We start from the raw sequence: 23,115 nt of genomic DNA on the forward strand, positions 1-23,115 counted from the left end.
AACAGGGAACACTAGCACCTATAATACTTCTGCTATGAGTTAGATAGTACCAACTGGTCTCATTTGTACTATTAGAGGATCCCAATTAAAGGGATAGTTCACCCATTTTGAAAAAGTTGATATTTCCCTTATCCCTAAGCTGTTCTGTAGGACAGTGGTGGTGCTATCTTCCTCTCATTGTCACTGAGTGCTGCATACTGGCTGGATGCTCCAAATGCTAACTGTTAGCCTCCTGCCATTCTGGAGTGAAATAATGTAACATTTTCCAAATACAGGGAAACACTCTTTTAATATGACAATGATAAATTGATGTTTTAAAAATGATCATGTAGTGTCTTTAGCATCTTTACAATACATAGAAACTAAAAATTTGCTCATTTTTCTGGTGACCCCCTGTAGCTGACATACAGTGTGCTTGAGAACACTTTCAAAATGGCCTTGGCAATAAGGAAACATTACAGTTTTATCACATGTTCTGTGTTCTCATCATGCAGTCTGCTGCAGTGCTGTGCCTTTTGACACCCACTGCTTTTTGTTGTCACTGTAAACTACCTCACAATTTGCCAGAAAGCTGCTCAATGTTTTTGGCTGTAATGTGAGAAGACAAAACTCGGTGAGAAATGCTGAAGGATAAATGAGGCGTGTGAGCACCATCTAAACCTGCTGTATCAGACAGAGTGTGTGTGCTAGGGAGAGCAGAAACCAATTCCTACCCCATCACACCCAGTCAGAGAGAGATGACCACACAGACAGTGATGGATAGAAAGAAAGACACAAGAGGATGAGCAGTGACATCCCTAGATATATGTGGCTCCTAGGAAAAAAAAAATATTTAGAGGTCCTTGTGTTTTACCATGAATAGTTCAATATGGGTCCAAAACAGGCTGTCTGACAAGACCAGACGATTTTGTAACATTCTGTTTTGAACTGTTTGAATTTATTTTTGCTTCAATATGTCCAAAAGAGAGCACCATTTTATTTAACCCTTTGTAATCCAGAGGTTGTAGGCAATAGGGATGAACAAAATTCACTTCTTTTTTTTTTTCATTTCTCAATTTCTTAGTGATTTTTTAAAACTTTTTTTTGGTGGTTTAGAAGTAATTTTACATTTTTGGGGGGGGGGTGGGGGTGGGGGTGGGGGTGGAGGGTTAATTTTGGTCATTTTTTTCTTATGCTATGATAACAATAATTTTGTTTTATTTTTTTGTTTTATTTTTTATTTTCTTGTAATACCTTTGCTATTTTTTCTTTCTTGTGTCTTGTCATTGTTAATCTTTTTCTCCACTGAATTTTACAGTCATTTCTTGCTGATTTGGCTTTTCCCCCCATATTTTTGAAAGGAATCAAGTGAAAGTAATCAGGTATCAAGGTTTAATTGGGCTTTCAAAATAATTTTGATTGGTTGTGGGGGCCCTGTATTGAGGAATGAGATGCTGTGCCTGATCTGCCTCAAGGGCCCAGTAGCTCAAAGGGTGAGAGAGGTAAAGACAAGAAAGAGAGAACATTATCAATCTCCCCTCATGTATCTTGCATTTGGGCTTCTCTAATGTTTGGAAGTTCTTGTGCAATTGATTCTCTGTATGTGACTTATTTATGTATTTTTGTAGGTGTGTGAGAGAGAGAGAGAGTCTGAGTTTGCAGTACAGTGCGAGGTCGTCCAGTATCAAAGTGTGATTTAGTGGGTGTGACTGTATTGACACAGTGAGTGTGTGAAGGTGCTGAATAAGACATGAGACACCTCCAGTCTGCCCTAGTTCCCTGCTCCAAACACCATCAGTGCAACTTTCACGTCAACACTCTGAAATCCATATAGGCTTTCACCTCCAATACACAAGACCAGTCTATTCACCTGTACGAGGGGGGATTGTTAAGTTCGTGGTTGAAGTTAGAAGTCAATTTCTGAAAATCAAACATTTTCAACATAGTCAGCTCATACATTAACACACTTAATCCTGTGGTCTTAGAGAGTATGGACATGCCCTGTGTAGAAGCCATCACACTGTCTTGGCCCCCAGGAAGTGGTCAGCAGCATTGACACCATCATTTTCTTACTTTGATCTCTTCATTAACAAGGAATTTGTGTCTTCCATTTTCCTCATCTTTAAAAAATGACATACAAAACACAATCATCATCAAAACGACAAATCGACTGCATGTTTCTCACATTGAGAGTCTCTGATGGCTGAATTTTCACTTGTTTCAAGTGAAAATTCACTTGAAACAAATGAAAATTTGCTTGTTTCATTGGCAAAATTTGCCAGTGGAAAAAGTTAAAATTCACTTGAAATAAGTGAAAATTAGCTAGAAACAAGAAACAAATTTTGCCAATGAAACAAGCAAATTTTCACTTGTTTCAAGCAAATTTTCACTTGAAACAAGAGACAATTGTCTAAAAACAAGTTACTTCTGAGGTGATCATGTCTTATTTTAAGTGTAATGAGATATTTTGACTAGGAATAAGACATTTTTGACTTGAAATAAGACAAATAATCTTGGTAAGATTTTGAGTTTTTGCAGTGCAGCAGGTCTCAGGGCTTTAGAGAAATAGCTGTTTTTGTTTTGGGTCCCTATTTTTTTGATTGAGAGATTAACTTAAGAATTATTCAAATAGTTTCTTATTTGGTTGTATGCCATGACTTCCTGATGTCTGCGACCCAGTAACATCAAAGACTTATTACTTATTTATATGGTTGAAGATTGTGTACAAGGAAAATTGGTCGATTTTGAGACATGGGCCTGACGGCCTGTCTAAAATCAGGGATCCTAAATCAGGAGGATGTGAGGAGAGAAGCATGAGAGGACCCATACTGAAGCTTTACTTGACTACTGCGGTTTTGACTCTTCTAGCACAGGGAAAACTTTACAGTTAATGAAGAATTCCTGGGTTCAGTGACATCAACAAAACTATTGTTTTGAAGGGTTAATTTTCTCACAGCTTTAGTAACAGTTTGTGGTAGTTACTTTTAATCCCATGGTGGCTGACACAATTCACAAGTCTGAGGAAGAGCCAGGGGCTCAAAATGTCACCACTGATTTTGGGTGCAAAAAAAAGTAAGCATCAAGCGAGCTACTCTTTGTGTTCCATTATCTTGTTTCCAGGTGGATTATGGATGTAGGTTTCCACCCAGTTTTTTATCATTATTATTATTATTATTATTATTATTATTATTATTATCATGGAGGCAAAAATTTTAAAAGCAGAAGCCATAATTCAAAAAACACTTCAATCATTTGATATAGCACCACTTGTTTTTACTTATAAAGATCAGTATAGCAAGTACCATACTCTTTGTTTTGTGGAATCAATCAAAATTATCCAACATATATCCCTCACATATGTGTTTAACATCACTGGTAACACCTGTGTTATTCCCTGCTATTTCATTTAAAAAAGGCTGCTGTGAAAAGTTCTAGAAAGTACTTTCATGGTCAAATAGCAAATATCAAATTTATGAACACTGTTGTACGTAATTTGATTATTTTTACTCATTACTGTGATTAGAGTTCTTTCCAAAGTAACGAAGTAGTGTAAGAGATTACTTTTTAATTTTCAGTAATCACATTACAGTTACTGTTCTAATGAAATTCACATTACTTCCAGTATTCAAGCACTGGCCCTTTTGAAAGATATCCGGTGTCAGCCTAGCCTGCCTCCTCTCTGCTTGTCTAGGATCAGATTTTCATATCTTATTTATTATGATTTAACATGCTAAAATAATCCTAGACCAGTACTTATATGATTTTGCGTTGTCTGTTCTCTTTGATAAGAGCTGTAAGGGTTTTAGAAAGTAGTCGGTTATCTAATTGCTTTCTTGAAAAGTAATGAGTTGACTTACTTTAATTAATTACGTTATTGGAGAAACATACCCAGCCATGCTTATAAATGTGTATAAATGTGTCAGTATTGCCTTGTCAAATTTTTTGTTTCTTTTTCTTTTCTTTTTTTTTTTGTAAATAATTACTGTAACAGCCATGCTTCATTTTAAAGCCCTTTATAACTAGTTTGACTCTCTTCTTTTTTTCTCTTTTCTCATTGTTCTTTTCTTGTGTCTTTCTTTCTTCCAGGAGAGGCACACAAATTTGATCCTTCTTTCAGAGGCCCAGTCCGCAGAAGGTAACTCCATGCTTCCTGCTTTGCATGTAAAGATGTAGAGAATACTTTAGACATCAGTCTCTCCTGAATTAGTTCCTCCATTTATTCATTTCCCTCAGGCTTTGCAGACAATCAATACGCTTCAACCAATTCCACAGTCAGTAAACAGGTATATGCATAGGTAGTCTCCATCTGAATCTGGTTGCACATTATGTTATGGGAAATCTTTGTTCAAAATATGCTATATACGGCTACCAGATCTTACAAACTTTTTGGTAGAGCCTCAGGTTATGTGTTTAATGTACTCAAGCTTCAGGTGTGACCTCTTCAACTCAGCATTTAATGCATGGTGGCACAGCTTTATTTCATTTAAGAAGGACCAGCCTTTGGCCAGTAATGTAGAAAAAGCTAGAACTTCTTTCTGCTTTGCTATTAAATATGTGTCATGTGGGACAACTCAAAATAACAGTCAGAGGGTTTCGATCAATTTCTTTGCCACATATATGTGTAAATGTGTTTAAAAACACCCACCCAGAAGTCAGTTGACCTTGGACATGTCCGAAATGAGTGGCTAACAGGATTAGTGCCTCCCTTTGAGGGACAAAAATATCAGAGTTAAATATTGTGAGTTTTTTGGGGAGCTGACATTAGAGAATCATTTAAAATTACATTAGACAAGATTTTACATACACCTTGTTTTACCAGTTTAAATGAAAAACCCATCCCCAGTGATGAGATGCTGTAGATTGAACTTTTTTGCCCAACAAGCACACAGGAAAGGACAAATGATAGTAAGGAGTGAGTGAGTCCTTCATACAGAGAAAGCTTCATTCTCCTGTCCTTTGCCTCCCTCCCCATCCTTTTCATGTGTGTCTCATGTGTTGAGTGTGAAGGCTGTGTGTGAGTGAGTCTCTGCCTCCCATTTCTTCCCTTTTTCCCCATTATCTGTCAGGTTTTTAGGGGAGTTTTTTCTTGCTTGCTACGAGGGTTAAGGCAAGGGGTGTCATCCTGTTTTATTTGCCCTAAACAGTGATTTAGGGCTCTAAATTTGATTTTGTCTCACATTTCTCCTAGCTAGTATGTAGGACAGTAGTTCTGCTGTGGAGATTTTTTTTTTGTTTGTTTTTAAATTTTCTTTTTATGACATTTTGGGCAAAGTTTGCTACACATGATTAAATTAAATGTCGTTTATTGAACAGTTTGAGTGGATTAAGGCGGTTAAATATTTACAATAAGAATGTTAGCCAGAGGTAAGTCCACCTCAATGGCATGAGGCTATCAGTTAGCATTACACTGATTCTTGGGAATTTGGATAAAAAAAGGTTTTAATTTTGAAAAAAAAAAAAAAAAAAAGTGAGTTAAATATATAAAATCTGAAGGTATATCATTATAGGCCAAGGTCTTGGCTTTTCATCAATGTACAGGTGCAACCGCCTCATTTTGCATTTTTTTCATAAAATAGGCGTTTTTCCAGTTATTAGGCTACTTTGTTTTTGTCAACACCGTCACCGTAATGTTTTTTTTAAATTTGAAAAACATATTTTTGTATTAAAAGAGACTATTACTTTAATAACTCAACACCACCAAAGAAACATATTGTAAGCATATTCATTTAAAACCAATATAACTGCCTCTGACGGTGGTGACACTAATCTGACGGTGGTGACAGTCGCCTCATTACAACATACATTTCCAAAATTTATACCACTCAAGTCAATGGCTTCTTGCTTAACAACATTATTTAACTATTTGGTACAAAAAATAACAATCCTGAGCACTGTTATAAGCATTTTTCAGACTTCAGTCATCACCGTCACACAGAAAACCTGACGGTGGTGACGTCTGACGGTGGAGACAAAAACCTGCTCTTTCACATGATAAGCATGATTGTTCACATTAGCCAGCTTGTTTTCACCCTGTTGCTACCTGCATCAGACCTCTTCTTAAAAAGTATACATTTATTCCATAATCTAATTTAATATTTTTTTATACAGAAGTGACGGTGTTGACATGTTATGGTTGTGACAGTAGCAGTGTCCAAAAATATGAAGAGATTTAAGAGAAAATAGAAAACTTCCAGGAGCCTGAGTGGTCTTGAAGCATGCAGTAGAGCTGAAGGTTTGAAAAGAGGTCCTCAGGAATGTAATTGACCTTGTAGTTTTTTTATAATTATTTTTTAAATAAATATCTGACGGTGGTGACGGATATGTGGGACACATTTTGAGCAACCACAAAATAATAGTAAATATTGTTCAAAACTCATCATTTGTAGTTTTTAATACATATTATGATGTACTCTTTCATGTGGTAAATATATTATTCAATGAAATTATTACTTTTTGTAGGCCATGGGCCAACATATAATCATTAAATTAATACAAATTAAAAATAAACCTATAAAAGAACCTTACAAATGTGCAAAGGACCCCCTGATTATGCCCTTGATTCTTTTTATTCATTAAAATGTTGTAAATTTCCAACAGAAATAGCATTTTTCTTAGTGGGACATGATTTATCCAAATTCTCAAGAATCAGTGATTAGTATCAGCATTCCAGCCAGTATCCAGCACTCAGTAATATGATGACATATTAGGGCGATTGTACGGGGGGGGAAAAAATTACAGAGCCGGGGGAGGAGGGGTAATATTCAGAGAAAAAAAACTCTGAATTTCTGAGATTAAAGGACTGGCGTGAAAAGGGACATAACTTCTAAACAGATTCACATATCATGACAAAATATTGTGGTCAGCTCGGTCATGGGGCAAGGAAGAGCTGATTTACCTTACATGCTAACAGGCCAAAATGGAGTGTGGTGGTGGGTGTGGCCTATCACAAAAAGGTACTGAACTCCAGCAACAGAAATACTCCCTAAACCAACTACACATATGCATAACTGTTTGTTTGAATTTATTAAACAAAAACATTATTTTCACTTAAAAGTATGAAAAGTAGAACTGACAAGTTTCATTTGTGGTGTGGAAATAGCATATCATGAGAATTGCCTAATCTTGGTGGAGGTGTACACTCATCTGAGTGACAACTTTCGAGTTATTATTATTTATTTTAAACTTATTCTGAATTTGACACCAGCTGTTAAAACCTGTGATCTCCACCTTATTCTTAGGGCCTTCTAATGGTTCATTTAGCAGTTGCCAAGTGTAAGCGTTGATCTGTACGTTAATCTGTGTTTGTGTTAAGAGAGCTCTTAACTAATCAGCTTATCTGTCAATCCACAGTTAACAATCCCCGTCAGCCAACCAGGTCAGTGTATTTATAGACAGGCTGCTTACCAGCCACTGACTGGTGCTGACAACTATCAATCAGCATGATGCCCCGCCCCGCTCTCATGGATATTTAAAAGAACATCCCACATCGTGATTTTGCTACTCTTCAGACCTGGCTGCAGAGCAATGTTCAGTGCATCCAATGTGCTGCAATCCCATGTCCTATTACATTCCACCTCTGATCTGATCATATTCAGTTTGAAGGGCCATCATGTTTTTCACTAGCTGACTGCTCTAACAAGCTGAAGCTGGAATCCATTTGTGGAAATAAGACAGCATTACATTTACAAGAAGTAGCTGCTGTCTATCTGGCAAAATATAAACTTCCCTGGCAGTGACTTCCAACATAAGCAGTTCTTGAATGAAAGCAAACAGATCAATACATGTGCTGTAGAACATTGAAAGCTGTTGTACACATGTATAGACTACAGTCAATGCACTGGTCTCTATGAATTAGTCTAAATATATATCTATACATGCACACAAACACATTATGCACAGACTTGTGAATTTTCAGTAACCATGCAGAAAAGTGGCTCACCAACAAAAATTAAGTGCTTTTTTTCTCATTTTTTAGTGTATTTTAGGCACTAAATAATTAAAGATCATGGAGGATGGATCATGAAAAATGTGAGGCATATGCTGAAGAAAATTGGCCCAAAAAGTGAAAAACGTGGTGCTCTCCTTTTAAAAATGCTGGTTTTCCACTCTTTTGTTCCCTTTGCCTCTTCAGGAGCTGTACGGATGTGTTGTGTTGTTTGATCTTCATCATCGTCATCCTCGCTTACATCGCTCTGGGGATAGTGGGTAAGTCCACACATACACACACACACACTGCCCTGAGTGTGGAAAAAGCCTCTTTGATCAGACTGCCGTTACAGTGAAGTCTCCAGTGAATGTACACGCACTCACACACACACACACGCACACACACAAGATACTATGATAATAGCGTAGTGTCGCTAATGGGCTCCTGTGATAGAGCAGACGGAGAAATACTGAGGGTGTGAGAGCTGGAGGACAGAAACTTAAGATGCAGGAACAGAGATGGAGAGGTAAAGATGCAAAAGAGAACAACAAGATTGTCAAATTGCCTTAAAATGACTGAAATGAAAGTCAAATGATTGTGATTTTAGCTCAAGTTTGAAACAAAGAAAAAAAAGGGTTTCAGGCTTTCTCTCATTAGACTAAGGATTCTGTTTGGAACTGAGAATTATGATTTGATGAAAAAAAAAAAATCTTGTAAACCTAAAACAAACAAACAAAAAAATAGTGTGGTCTTTAGATTGAATACTCTTGAATAATGTGGGACACTTCATGCAGTCGTAATTGTTCTTCATAATAGGAAATGGAGAACCAGTCTATACCTATTTCACCTGATTTTAGATCAGAGAAATATCTAAAACAGGATTATCTTTCAGCATCAGCACACATCACAACTCTGAAGAAATATGGGCCAGCATGAATATTGCATTATATCATATGACAGTGTTTTCTCCTCTCACTTTCTCTACTCATGTCTCTTGATGCTATTATTCCCATTTGTCCCTACTGTTAAAACTATTCCTTGTAGTGTTTCACTCTTTCTTTTATCTCTGTCTCTTTCCCTTTGCCTTTCACACTCTTTTTTTATTCTCTCCTTTCTCTCTATTTCTGGGTCTACTCTCTCTCTCTCTGGTGCCCTTAGTAGGTAGGTTTTCTCCCATTCATTTTTAATGGAAGAGCACCGGTTTCCCTGATTTATTCCTGATGTTTTTGTCTCTTGATCACATTGATTGGGTGAAGGCTCGGTGGTTTGGAGGGGAAAAGGGAATGAGAGAAAGGAAGGGAAATAAAAGTAAGGAGGAGAGCAACTACACCGCTGGGAGGCTTATCTAGCTTTTTCCCCCCTGCAATTGAAAGATAGAGAGAGGTGAGTGAAACTGAGGTGATAGAGGAAGAGAGAGAGACGGCAGCTGAAAATCTCTTTGTTGCCAAAGCTCTTTGATATGTTCGGAGCCTCCTAAAGACACAGCATGGCGTCCGATAGTCAGACGAGGGAGAAGCAGAATTAAAGCATTTGATGTGAGAGCTTGGAGAAAAGTTCTAGAGTTTTACCGCCCCACATAAAGCTGTCAGTGAAGTCCAATTTCTACCAGAGTCATAGCTGGAGTTGAAGCTGACACCGTGAAAATGTAGCTGCTGGTCAGCTACTTTAACAGCTAGTTTTGTGAGTAAGCCTCATTTGGAATTATGTTATTCAAGGTGTCTCTTAAATCGTGTTAAATGATATCATTCAAATCCAAGGCCTTAAAGCAAAACAGAACTGCTGGGTTACCTGGAATCAGAGTCCACATGGCAAATTATCCCCACTAGTTGCTTAGTGCTGCCCTAGGCTGTTAATCCACAATACTGCATTTATATCTTTCTGTTCACTTCCATAGAGGTACTAAAGATTGCACAACATATAATCAAAATCCCTGAATTTTCAAATGAGAATTTGGTGGTTGAAACCCCCACCTTATAATGTTTTGTTTCTGGAGCTAATAAAGTCATTGCCATTCGTAAACCATGGAATGCTGTGTAATGCAAATGTTTCCCTAGGACTATTTTGCTGTTGCAGTGACAGTTTCACTCCACCCAATTTCAAGCCATCAAAACTCAACAGTGCTGCTGCTTTATACGAAAACTAGTGTGGACGACTTTATTATGGTGATGGAATACTGGTGGGAACAAAGTTTGAAGCTTCTGAAAGTTCTGGAATCAATGGAAGCCCTTAGTAAAAATCCTGTTGTAGTTCTAAAATATGACTGTTTGCTTTGGAAAAAGATTAGCAGAAATGTGATTATATATGCATTTTACACATATGTTAGGGTAAACCAACAAAATCACTGGTATGTTCCTTTATGGAGCTGCTAATCTGCGTTAAAGAATTGAGAATTAAACAGTTTTGGTGTCCCATGATGGTCTAAATGTTAAATGATTTTCCACTTTGAGAAGAATAAAATCTGAATACATGGAATTTTTGGAGCATGTTAGTGGTCCAATTTAAAGATATTGAACAGCAACACAAAATTTTGGCTATTGGCAGTGTCAAAATAAAAATATCAGTATTGGCTTTGAAAAATCGATGACAGTTCAACCTGAATACCAACATGAGAAGAGAATAATATGTTTTATGAAAGTTTAATGTAAGCAGTTCCTGAAAGTCCCCCAGCCCCCTCGAGTGCTGCTCGACTGAATTATGGTATGAGCTCATCCCTGCTCATCCCCCATACAGTCAGCCCTTAACCCTCATTTACTAGTATGATATCACCAAGGATTAGACAGATTTTCAAAAGCTGACCCAGACATTTCTGATTGAAAATGCTGATAAGTGATGTATTGTGCTGATATTCAACATCTTCAATTTGAATATTTTAGGGCAAAATTAGGATATATTATTAGGATGGAGAAATATTTGAATCAGCATTTATCCATCATTCATCATTGGACACTAAAAGTCCACACTGGGGGACACGCCTTTCATGGTATTAAGACAGGATCACACAAATAACAGGAGGGGTATGTTAAGTGTTGCTGACTAGATATTCTGCTGGATTTGCTAAAATTCACAAAACCAGCATACTCCATAGGAACTAATCCATACTCCATACTCCATAGAAATGCTTTGTGACAGCCTTAGCCTAGTGACAGCAGCAGAGGTTGGGGGCACCACAAACACTGCAGGAGAGCCCTAGATCTATTAAACAAGATCGCAACATAGCTTCTTAGAAAAGAGTTTGTAGGCTGCAGGCAGGACATAGGGATGTCAGAGTATGATCTGCAAAATTATGCCAACATGGTTTTTACTTTCTCAACTCAGGAGGATCTTCCCCTTGGTAAGGAAAATGTAGGAAAATTCAGAGTTTGTTCTTCTTGAGAGCAGGTCAGAAATTTGGAAAGTTGGATATTCTAAGGTCAGACTTCGCATGGAAATGGCTTCGTCTCTCACGTCCTGACACGTGCTGTCTCTGTTGCATCAATGTGGAAGTAAATAAAACAAGTTGCAGGAAATCTTCCTTCTTTTGTCAATTTCAGTTTCCATGGGAACAGTTTATGATAATGCAGTGCTTCTTGATAACAGGTGAGATCCAGCCCATAGATGTTGTATAAAAAATACACTAAAACACTATGCCACTCTAAACCAACCACTGGGGACTTAACAAGCTGAGTTGCAGGCAGCACCATCAGCCGGCTTGATTCCAGCTGAGACAGGATAGTTATACCTTTTAACCTTATAGCCTCTTGTGTGTGTGGTCCAGTTAGCTTGGTAAATACAGTTCAAGCCAAGGAGTGATTCGATTTGAGAAATTCATGATTCTTGGCCATCCCTGCTTGGAGAGGAGCTGCTGGGTCAATTGCCAAGGACCATCTCAATGCTTTTGCATGTTTAGCCTAATATCTACATTATATATATATATATATATATATATATATATATATACAGTACAGGCCAAAAGTTTGGACACACCTTCTCATTCAATGTGTTTTCTTTATTTTCATGACTATTTACATTGTAGATTCTCACTGAAGGAATCAAAACTATGAATGAACACATGTGGAGTTATGTACTTAACAAAAAAAGGTGAAATAACTGAAAACATGTTTTATATTCTAGTTTCTTCAAAATAGCCACCCTTTGCTCTGATTACTGCTTTGCACACTCTTGGCATTCTCTCGATGAGCTTCAAGAGGTCGTCACCTGAAATGGTTTTCACTTCACAGGTGTGCCTTATCAGGGTTAATTAGTGGAATTTCTTACTTTATCAATGGGGTTGGGACCATCAGTTGTGTTGTGCAGAAGTCAGGTTACTACACAGCCGACAGCCCTATTGGACAACTGTTAAAATTCATATTATGGCAAGAACCAATCAGCTAACTAAAGAAAAACGAGTGGCCATCATTACTTTAAGAAATGAAGGTCAGTCAGTCCGGAAAATTGCAAAAACTTTAAATGTGTCCCCAAGTGGAGTCGCAAAAACCATCAAGCGCTACAACGAAACTGGCACACATGAAGACCGACCCAGGAAAGGAAGACCAAGAGTCACCTCTGCTTCTGAGGACAAGTTCATCTGAGTCACCAGCCTCAGAAATCGCAAGTTAACAGCAGCTCAGATCAGAGACCAGATAAATGCCACACAGAGTTCTAGCAGCAGACCCATCTCTAGAACAACTGTTAAGAGGAGACTGCGCCAATCAGGCCTTCATGGTCAAATAGCTGCTAGGAAACCACTGCTAAGGAGAGGCAACAAGCAGAAGAGATTTGTTTGGGCCAAGAACACAAGGAATGGACATTAGACCAGTGGAAATCTGTGCTTTGGTCTGATGAGTCCAAATCTGAGATCTTTGGTTCCAACCGCCGTGTCTTTGTGAGACGCAGAAAAGGTGAACGGATGGATTCCACATGCCTGGTTCCCACTGTGAAGCATGGAGGAGGAGGTGTGATGGTGTGGGGGTGTTTTGCTGGTGACACTGTTGGGGATTTATTCAAAATTGAAGGCACACTGAACCAGCATGGCTACCACAGCATCCTGCAGCGACATACCATCCCATCCGGTTTGCGTTTAGTTGGACCATCATTTATTTTTCAACAGGACAATGACCCCAAACACACCTCCAGACTGTGTAAGGGCTATTTGACCAAGAAGGAGAGTGATGGGGTGCTGCGGCAGATGACCTGGCCTCCACAGTCACCGGACCTCAACCCAATCCAGATGGTTTGGGGTGAGCTGGACCGCAGAGTGAAGGCAAAGGGGCCAACAAGTGCTAAACACCTCTGGGAACTCCTTCAAGACTGTTGGAAAACCATTTCAGGTGACTACCTCTTGAAGCTCATGGAGAGAATGCCAAGAGTGTGCAAAGCAGTAATCAGAGCAAAGGGTGGCTATTTTGAAGAAACTAGAATATAAAACATGTTTTCAGTTATTTCACCTTTTTTGTTAAGTACATAACTCCACATGTGTTCATTCATAGTTTTGATTCCTTCAGTTAGTATCTACAATGTAAATAGTCATGAAAATAAAGAAAACGCATTGAATGAGAAGGTGTGTCCAAACTTTTGGCCTGTACTGTATATATATATACATATATATATATATATATATATATTTTTTTTTTTTTTTTTTTTTTTTTTTCAAAAGCAAGCAGTTGCACTTTGAACTCTGATATCATTTTTCCTTTTCTTTTATCAGCCATTCACACCATCACACCATCAAAAGTCATCCACATTAGTTTTCCTAAAAGCAGCAGCACTGTTGTGTTTTGATGACTTCAGATTGTGGAAACTCAAATGGTCCCTTTCCTGGAAAATTGTCCCTGGGGAAACATTTATTTTACACAGCCAATTATTAATTTTCAGCTTTGAATAATAATGACTTTGTTATGCATAGAAGCAGAACATTATAAGGTGTCACAATATTGCAATTTAAATGTGGGTAAATTGTAGTGAATAGTAAATTGTCATTGGTGGTGCATGAGATCCCTCTTTGTGTGCTGTCACTTCACTAATCAAAGGCTCTAACTGGCTTTGTTACTCCATTTTTGTTCTCTTTGACTTACTGAGCCAGTTGATGGCTCCATGGTGCACAAACCCTAGTGTCTGGACCCTTCAACATTTTACTCTCTGCTTCACATGCTTCATAAAAGTGTGTGTAGAAGGAAGTCCATTTGTTGAGTGCATATTTGTCAGCTGCCTTAGTAAATGTGAACTCAGTAGTCGGATATGCATTTTAGTTTTGAAAAGCAACACTTCTAAAGTGATTTTAAACCCTCTTCGAGTGGATGAGAGCAGTTATTTTTAAGAATGTTAGTGGGGAGGGGAGTCCACCTGAATAGCAGGAGGCTAACAGTTAGCATTTGGAGCATCCAGCCTGTGTCCAGCACTCAGTAACAATGAGAGGAAGACCACTGTTGCCTTATATAACTGGCAAGGTGAGGAATGAAAAAATATCTTTTTTTTTTTTCAAAATGAGTGAACTATCCCTTTAATTCCATTCAGTTTGTGGACGAAATTTGCCCAGAAGGTGCAGTGCAAAGTGTGCTGAGGCTTTCATGCATGTAAATCCCACCCTGAGAGCCAGACTAATGAAACATTTTCAGGTGGGTTAGCAGTTCATTAAAGCAGGCTGAGGCAGGTCTCACTGCAGGTTTTCACACATGAGCCAAGTCCTCCCACACCAAACTCTCTGCTCACACACAGTAATGATGATAAAACATGTTGATCAGCAGTGGTCAGGGAGGAACCTAACATCACTCAGGTAATCTTCAGGGTGTCTCTTCTCTTTTTGTCTCTGTTTATCTTAAGTGGCACTTCTGTCATGTAGGACCCCATCTTTGAAATGTGTAAATGTGTGTGTTGCCTCCTCATATTCTAGTATGAGCTCATTCTTAAAAAGTAGCATGGTAGCCCAGAGCAGACATGTTTAATGGAGCACTGTGTGGATGGATGAGGGCAGGGAGTGTGTGTGTGTGTGTGTGTGTGTGGCTGGTGGCTGGTGGCTACTGATGACTTCATGCTGTTCAGAGAAAAAATAGCAGCACACTACTCGCCTACTTCAAAACACACACAGACACACACAGACACACACACGCACACACACTGTTTAGTACACACCATTATGTAGGTGATGCATGGTATTGTCAATATTTTGTCACACTAACATGCACAGAGACATATGCACACACGCACACACACACACTCATGCCTAAACACAGGCATGCACAAACACTAATCCACATTTCCACACAGATGCACACACATTTTCATGTGTATGAGTGTATGTATTTATGTATGTGTCAAGAGCATGCATAAACACACATAGACACACATTTGTATGTGCATTTGCACACACAAATGCACACGCACGCGCGTGCAGCGCACACACACACACACACACACACACACACACACACACACACACACACACACACACACACTTACACAAACTGTTTCTAAAACCATTCCACTCCAATCCACTCCAGCTCTGCCACTACCAAACATGGATGACATCATTTCCAATGACATCACCTTCACATACACACACACACACACACACACACACACACACACACCTCCCTCCTTCTTTTGCTTGGCTTTTGTGTCTCACCCTTCCTTCAACATTACTCACTAATTCACTTCTCTCCAGATTCTCTCCTCCGATCCTCCTCCTGCCTTTCATCAGTGCCCCTGCCGCCACCCCCACCCCCTTCCCCTTCACACACCCACACCCGCACGCGCACACACACACACACACACACACACACACACACACACACACACACACACACACAGACACACACTACCTCCTATGCCTGTAATGACATCATGGTTTTCACTGCACTCTATGAATGGGGATGTGTAAAAGTCTGCTAGGTTTTCTCCTCATCAGTGAAAACACCAAGCCAGCAGGGAAGCTTTCCATTTCCACTGCTCGTCAGTATTAATAGAAATGCTCAATTCTTTGGAAGGTGTGTTGATTCACTAAACGCTGCATGTAAAATAATTTACCATCAAAATCTCCATACCTGATCATATGCACCAAACTACTGACCGGTTACCAACAACATTATTATTATTATTATTATTATTATTATTTGGATTTTTTTTTAATATATATTATGACTTCTTAACCTTTTGAAATCTGAGAAAATGCACTTGATATCTTTGATCTTTGATTCTTTGACTAGTTGCTGAGCATCTCCCATTAGAATTTAGTGTGTCTGATTCCTCTGTGTTACTATGTGTGTGTATCTCTCTCTGTCTAGCCTGGTTACATGGGGACCCGAGGAAGGTGCTACACCCTACAGACAGCTACGGCCGCTTCTGTGGTCAGAAGGGAACTCCCAATGCGTAAGTCACCATGATTACTGCCTAAAAAATGTCAAACATTATGTAATTGCAGCATTCAGTTAATGTGAGGTTTCATAGACTGGTACTGATACTAATCAGTTTGGATTGAAGCTGCTAATGGTCAATAATTTGTGCCAATATTCAGTATCTAACAACTTGACGATCTTCATGCCAATAATGTACACGTATTGCCAGCATTTTCAATCCAGAATGTCTGTATTGGCTTTTGAAAGTCTACATCTGTCTAATCCTGGGTGATATCATACTAGTAAATGAGATTTAAAGGCTGCCTCTTTGGGAGGGATGAGCTCATACCATAATTCAGTCGAGCACACTCGAGAGGGCTGGTGTTTGTGAATGTAGATGGGGACTGCTGCTGTTACCTTCAAAGAATAGTTAATCCATATTGAAAAAAAAAAAAAAAACTGAAATTATTTCACTTTCCCCTCAGCTCATTGTTACTGAGTGCTGGATACTGGCTGGATGCTCCAAATGCTAACTGTTAGCCTTCTGCTTCCCCCCAGCTAACATTGTGAAAGCGACATGGAAGTTTAGTAACACATTTGAGAGAACTTTTTCAAAATGGGCTAACTTATGAGGCACTCAAACTTTGAATTAAAACCCAGGATAGTACTGACATTAGCACTACCAACTAGCACTACTAGTATTAATACTATCCTCTGTGATTACTTACACTTGTGCTATTAATACTGCTGTTTCCATCACAATCACCACTACTGCTGCTACTACAATTACCATATATATAATAGTGTATATGGCTGTGTGGAATTTCATCCCTTGCCCTTTTACAATCAGTTCAGGTTAAAAGACCATACCTTTGATTTTTTTTTTTTTTTTTTTGAATTTGTGCCCCATTTATTACAATTTACCACAATTTACACTGCAATGCACCATTTTGCAAAACATAAGGGGTGCTGAAGATTTCACAACATATAATCAAAATCCCTCCATTTTCAATGATGCCAATTATTCTGTATACAAAGTTGTCACCATTCATAAACTGAACAGATAATTGGCTGTGTAAAACAACCGTTTGCTCAGAGACTATTAATTGCAGATGGAAAGTTTCACTCTGCCCAATTTCAAGTCATCAAAATGTGGACGACTGTATTATGTTGATAGAATACTGGTGTCAGGACAGTCTGAAGATCATTTTCATATAGTAGTGGAATGAATGGAAACCAATGGCTGGAGAAAAGGGAGGAAAAATGATATCAGACTTCTAAAATATGAGTGTTTGCTTTGAGGAAAGACAGAAATGTGAAGTATATTACACTAAACATGCAAAATCATTTGTATGATCCTGCCAGAAATTCCCATACACAACCAGTATAGTATGGATCAAGTTTACAATAAATCAATGACATCATTCAAATCGCACCTTATCCTTCATACTACTGGTCAACCACACTGCCTGAACCAGATGGAATTTTTATTGTAAGTCTTAAACATCAGTCTTAAACATCAGTCTGTGACATGTGACTCCACTCACATGTCATTTTGAAGTTCTTGTGTTTTACACAAGAGGTCAACCTTGCTCTAGGCTCATGTACGTCATGCAGTGAGTACCAGGGAGACCATATCCTTTCTGGAGTAATGAGAGCTGATGCTGAACTCCTCCAGATGATTGTCTTTTGTCAGTCTGAAGCTCAATGCTGCCTCTGATAGTACTACATTCTTCCCTTTGACTGGTCAGACTAGAGCCTTCCTCCTGATGAAGCCGATGGGTGATTTACAGGCCGTAACTGTAGTGGTAATAAAAGCATCTTCTTATCCAGGCTGTAGGAGAGTGATAAGGGTGTGTGTGTGTGTGTGTGTGTGTGTGTGTGTTTTTGTTTGTGTGTGTTAGTTTAAAAGAGGCAGCATGTAGAGCAGGAATTGTTCCTCTGACATGCACTGCCATCTAATGGTGTCGACTTGTTACTACATGCTAAATTAGTCTTACTGTCTTGTCTTCTTGGGGCTGTCAGCCTTTTTCCTGTTCTGGATGTCCAGCTGGTCTTTCAATAAGCTGTGGACCCCCATTTGAAGTGATTTTTCTCTATAGGGAGTATGATATCAAGAGATATTTTGACTTGTGTTCAGTGTTAATACTATTATGATGCTTATGAGAGGCGAAGATGTCTTACACAAGCACTGAAAGACAAGAAATCTGATCCAACATTACTGACCTTTTAAATATATCATTGCAATCATAAATAATTCAAAAGAAATAATAATTATATAATATTTTAAAATATTTTCTAATGTACTGATGTTTATTCAGGTCTTTTAACTTTTTTTTTTTTTTTTTTTTACTAATTTCTTTCTTTTTTACTAAGTTTTTGTTTCATCCCTTACTTTTTTCCACATCTTTTTGAAAGAAATCTAGTGAAAGTTTTTTTGGTTTTCTGTTTTTTTTTTTTCTAATAAAACAGTTTTTCTTCTGTTGCTGAGGACCCTGCAAGCCCAGGGACCCCCGTCTGAAAACCGCTGTTTTAATTTATTTTGAATTGGTTGTTGAAAAGAATTCTGGGAAATGTGGGAGAATAGCTACCTGAATCAGAAGCAGTAGATAAGGTAGGTGGAGGTAAAGAGGGTAAACCAAAAAAGTAAATCAACTGATCCCAAAATAAATTTATTAAAAAAAAAAAAAAAATTCTGTTGTCAATTAATCTGTTGATGATTGTTTCAAACATGTAGTAGAGGACCGCATACAGACTTGTTTTTTTTTTTTTTTGTTTTTTTTCTATTTTTATGCTGTTTTCCTTTTAATGTTTGTTTGTTTGTTTGTTTAAATTAATGTCATTTTATCCTCTACCTTTTTTTTTCTTGGCCCACATGATGACCGTGACATAGGTGATATGTCGGTGTAATCAGTGTACTACACCATTTGGAGCATTAAGTTAAGTTTTGTCTTGATGTTGTTGATTCTCATATTGTTGCAGGAAGAAGCCCATCCTGTTCTATTTTAACATCCTGAAATGTGCCAACCCTGCTGTGTTGATCAACCTACAGTGCCCTACAACTCAGGTAAGAACAGTTAACAATCAGTGTCTTCTGAAAGCTTTGATTTCCCATGCTAACGTCAAGTACAATTGTTTATCATTTGCAACTCACCAAGAGAGCAATGCAACGCAAACATGTGTAGTCCCTTAGTCTGAAGTACACACTAGGAAGCAGGCGATTACTTGATTAATTCAGTCATATGAAGTAGTCATGAATAGCTTCCACTAAATAAGGTGAGATTAAGAAAGCAGTGGTGTATGTGTGTTTTCTTTCAGATGTGTGTGTTGAAGTGCCCCGACAGGTTTGCCACCTACACTGACATGCAGCTGCAACACAAACTCAGCAAGAGTTACTGGGAATATTACAGGCAGTTCTGTAAACCTGGCTTCAATGACCCCAACAAGGTACACTGTAATACAATCCAATAGTTATTAGTAATTATTCACTGGATAAATTTCTACTGCACATTTTCTTTTTTTTTCTTTTTCTTTTTTTTTTTTAAATCTTGTTTGGGAACCCTGATATTGTGTAGAAACATTGAAATTTTCCATGAAAACTTTCTTAGAACTTTCTTCCGTAGAACAGTTTTGTGTGCATTCCAGTGCTAGATCTTACATTGACTAATGAATGACTGAATGAATGAATGCACAATGCTGCCCACGAAATAAAGGAAAGAAAGGAAACAAAAATGACTGTTAACATAAAACATGCAAACAGCAAACAAAAACTAGTAAGAGAGGTTCATGCACATTAATATATATTTTTAATTTTTAATTTATTATATTTATGAATTCATTTGTATGTTATAGCCCTTTTGCTATTATTTGAATTAGCTCATGTATGAAACTAGAAGAGTACAGAAGATGTACATTTTTTATTTATTTTTTTCTCACTGTGCAATAGAAGGATATTTAGAAACACTTTTGTACAACTGCAGCAGGAGTTGACCTCTGGAACAGCTGTCCTAATCTTTATTTCTCTTCTGTGTTTTCCAGCCAGTCTCTCAGGTTTTAAGAGATGAGGACTGCCCCTCCATGATTGTACCAAGTAGACCATGTAAGGATGAAATCACACCCTCAGATGCGCAATCTTACAAAATGGCTGTTAGTACAAAATGGTAGCACTTTTTAAATAAATAGTAGGTAATTGAAATGAAATCATTTTTGCACACTGACACCATTCATTGTCTATACCAGGTGTCACCCATTAGCCAGGTCCCGACCCAGTAATGGTTCCACCCGGAACACAAAACAGTTCACAAACGTTTTATAGTGTTGTGGTTTGTTATGGCTGCTGTATGTCTGTGTCTCGCCTGTTCCTTATTTAAATCATTTGGAGAAAAAAGGAAAACTTCCAAAGATGTGTTAAAGATACATTTGCATTTGTTCAAAACAGTCACTTTGTTTCTCATCCAGTAAGACAGCTGTGTTTTCTTATGTCTTCTGTTACATCAGTTTTGCAACAGGGACTTTATGGTTCTGGTAGATTACTGATAAATGCTCAGGATACTTCATTTCCTTTCATATTCATTTTGATACTTTAATTTGTGAGTAGGCCTGCTTATTTATTTTTTCATACTTTTATAATATGTCTAATAGAATAGTTGGGAAAGGGACTTAGGTTTTAATTGTCCTTTATTACATTTTATAGTTAAACACACACACACCTATACAGACCCTTAATAACACATCCATATAGGCCTACAAATCACAAGAAAAGAAAAGACATGATGGCTTGGACGTTTGCTGGGGAGGACCTTTGAGGATCTGAACCTCCTAAAATTTTTATTGTATAGCCCTGGTCTATACGCTCAGTGATTCCTAACAATCCTTCCCAGACCATCAAAGTACAGAGAGAAACATCAGGGAATATTATACTGTATCATATTATATAATTGGGCTAGACTGATATATTTCACTTGCTAATGCATTGGAGATGATTCTGGCCCTTTATTAAACATCAGATATCTGTCATCCACCTGATACAGTGGAGGTCCCTGAGTATGAATATGTATAGTTAGATGTATAGTTTACAGTAAAAGTGAAATTTTACACTTTATTTTGAGCTTATAGAGCTGCTCACTGTAAAAAAAAAAAAAAAAAAAAATCAGTAGTCTGGATTTTTAAGTGTTTGTGTCCCATGCTTTTTCAGAGGCTTTTCCACCCTGACAAGAAAACGCTGCAGGAAACACTGAATATTGGCATGAAAATGGACAAATTAAAAGAAGCTGGCAGATGTTGGCACAGCATCTGACAGATTCAGCCCAAAACTATGGCTATGCTTTTGGCGGGAATGCCGAAAGCATTAGTGCTCAAAACCTCATACTCATCAAACCCCAATGTATTTTGCTATGCTGTGCTGTATTGCTGATCTTATAGCTAGTAAAATGTCTCCTTCTGTGTTTCAGTCCTGAAAAGGTGTCTACCAGACTTCATCACTCTCAATGGGACTGTGACTGTGGCTAACAGGACCAGGTTTAAAGACTCCCTGGACATGCCGCGCAGCGTTAGCGAACTCCAAGATGCTGTCAAGTAACATCTCCTTCAACTCATGTTTTCCTTTCCCTCTATCTTTCATCTTTCCCTGTTTTGCTAGCAAGAAATAGTTAGTTGCAGCAAGAAATACTGCAATTTTATATTTACAGTATATTGTTAAACCCTTGTGTTTTAGTGATGCCCTCTAGTGGTGGCCTCACGTATTCTTGTTTCTTCCTATGTACACTATCTGTCCACAATCTAAACATTGTGGACATTGTGTATGTTGTCTCCCCATTCACAAGCTTTGTAATTGCTAGTAAAATTTCTACCCCTTTTTCTACATTAATACTTCTGTCTGTTTCCTGTTGGCAGTGGCATAACAGAGCTAGTGGACACAAAGGAGCTGGGCATGAAGATAGTAGAAGATTATGCCAAGTCATGGGCATGGATACTCATGTAACTCTACACACACACACACACACACACACACACACACACACAAAACACACGTATTCACTGACATGTATACACATCAAATAGTGATTAGCATGTAGCTCTTATAGTTACTTAACTGATATGCTGCTGTGTTCCAAAGATGGCAGAAAGTCTGATTGTCTGAATTCCTGCTAGAAAAACCACAGTGAAAAGGTCTTTTAAGTTGTAATTCCAAGAAGGAAACTTGGCAAGAACTCTCACCCCTGAGTTCTCCAGGATTATCTTGTGTCATGTCAACATGGCAGCATACACTATAAATGCTACACTGCATTATGTTTATCACTTAAAGTACATACTACATAATACATACTACTACATACTACATTTTTTCAGGGACAGCTGTACTGGGCAGCCCCTGGTGATACACAATAAAAGATGGAAATCCAGACTTTCTAAAGCCCTGACGAAGGCCTACTGTGGTTGAAACATGTTAGCTTTTTTAATGATTTAGCCACCAGTAAAGGATTTTAAACTTACTTTCCTCACATTTCCTGATTATGGGAGTGCCTGGATCGCCCTCTTAAGTGCTCTCAAGAGCACCCAACACATTCTTGACACATTTGACATCAAATCTGCTCAATAAAACTTCCCAAAGCTTTAAACAAACGTAATAATAATTTCTATCTCAATACCATCCACAGTATATTTAAGTGTTGGTATTTGGTCTATTACTGTTTTAGGGCTGTTGGTGCATTCATCAAACAAAACTGCTTATCATGTTTGCATTCAAATGAGTGATGATATCTAATATTATTATTTAAATGGATTTCTGCAACCTTTAAAATTAGTCTGTAATTTGACTTTACTTTTTAAAGTGGCCAAATTACCTTAGCCTTACAGTATAGCAGAGGTTGTGCACATGAATTTTAGATTTCAAAATATCAAACT

The 23,115-nt window shown here is 38.0% G+C and overlaps 1 protein-coding gene across 1 annotated transcript in view; it reads left to right on the forward strand.

The window, feature by feature from the left end:
* LOC115375889 (choline transporter-like protein 5-A) overlaps positions 1 to 23,115 on the forward strand; it is a 66,729-nt gene that overhangs the window by 24,712 nt on the left and 18,902 nt on the right. The window contains exons 2-9 of the mRNA XM_030075476.1: positions 4,066 to 4,114; positions 8,111 to 8,184; positions 16,162 to 16,246; positions 19,195 to 19,279; positions 19,531 to 19,659; positions 20,251 to 20,311; positions 21,663 to 21,786; positions 22,105 to 22,188. Of these exons, the coding sequence (XP_029931336.1) occupies positions 4,066 to 4,114; positions 8,111 to 8,184; positions 16,162 to 16,246; positions 19,195 to 19,279; positions 19,531 to 19,659; positions 20,251 to 20,311; positions 21,663 to 21,786; positions 22,105 to 22,188 (691 nt within the window). The remainder of the gene's footprint in view (positions 1 to 4,065; positions 4,115 to 8,110; positions 8,185 to 16,161; positions 16,247 to 19,194; positions 19,280 to 19,530; positions 19,660 to 20,250; positions 20,312 to 21,662; positions 21,787 to 22,104; positions 22,189 to 23,115) is intronic.

This window comes from Myripristis murdjan, chromosome 17 (genome assembly GCF_902150065.1).
Source record: "Myripristis murdjan chromosome 17, fMyrMur1.1, whole genome shotgun sequence".
Lineage (NCBI taxonomy): Eukaryota > Metazoa > Chordata > Actinopteri > Holocentriformes > Holocentridae > Myripristis > Myripristis murdjan.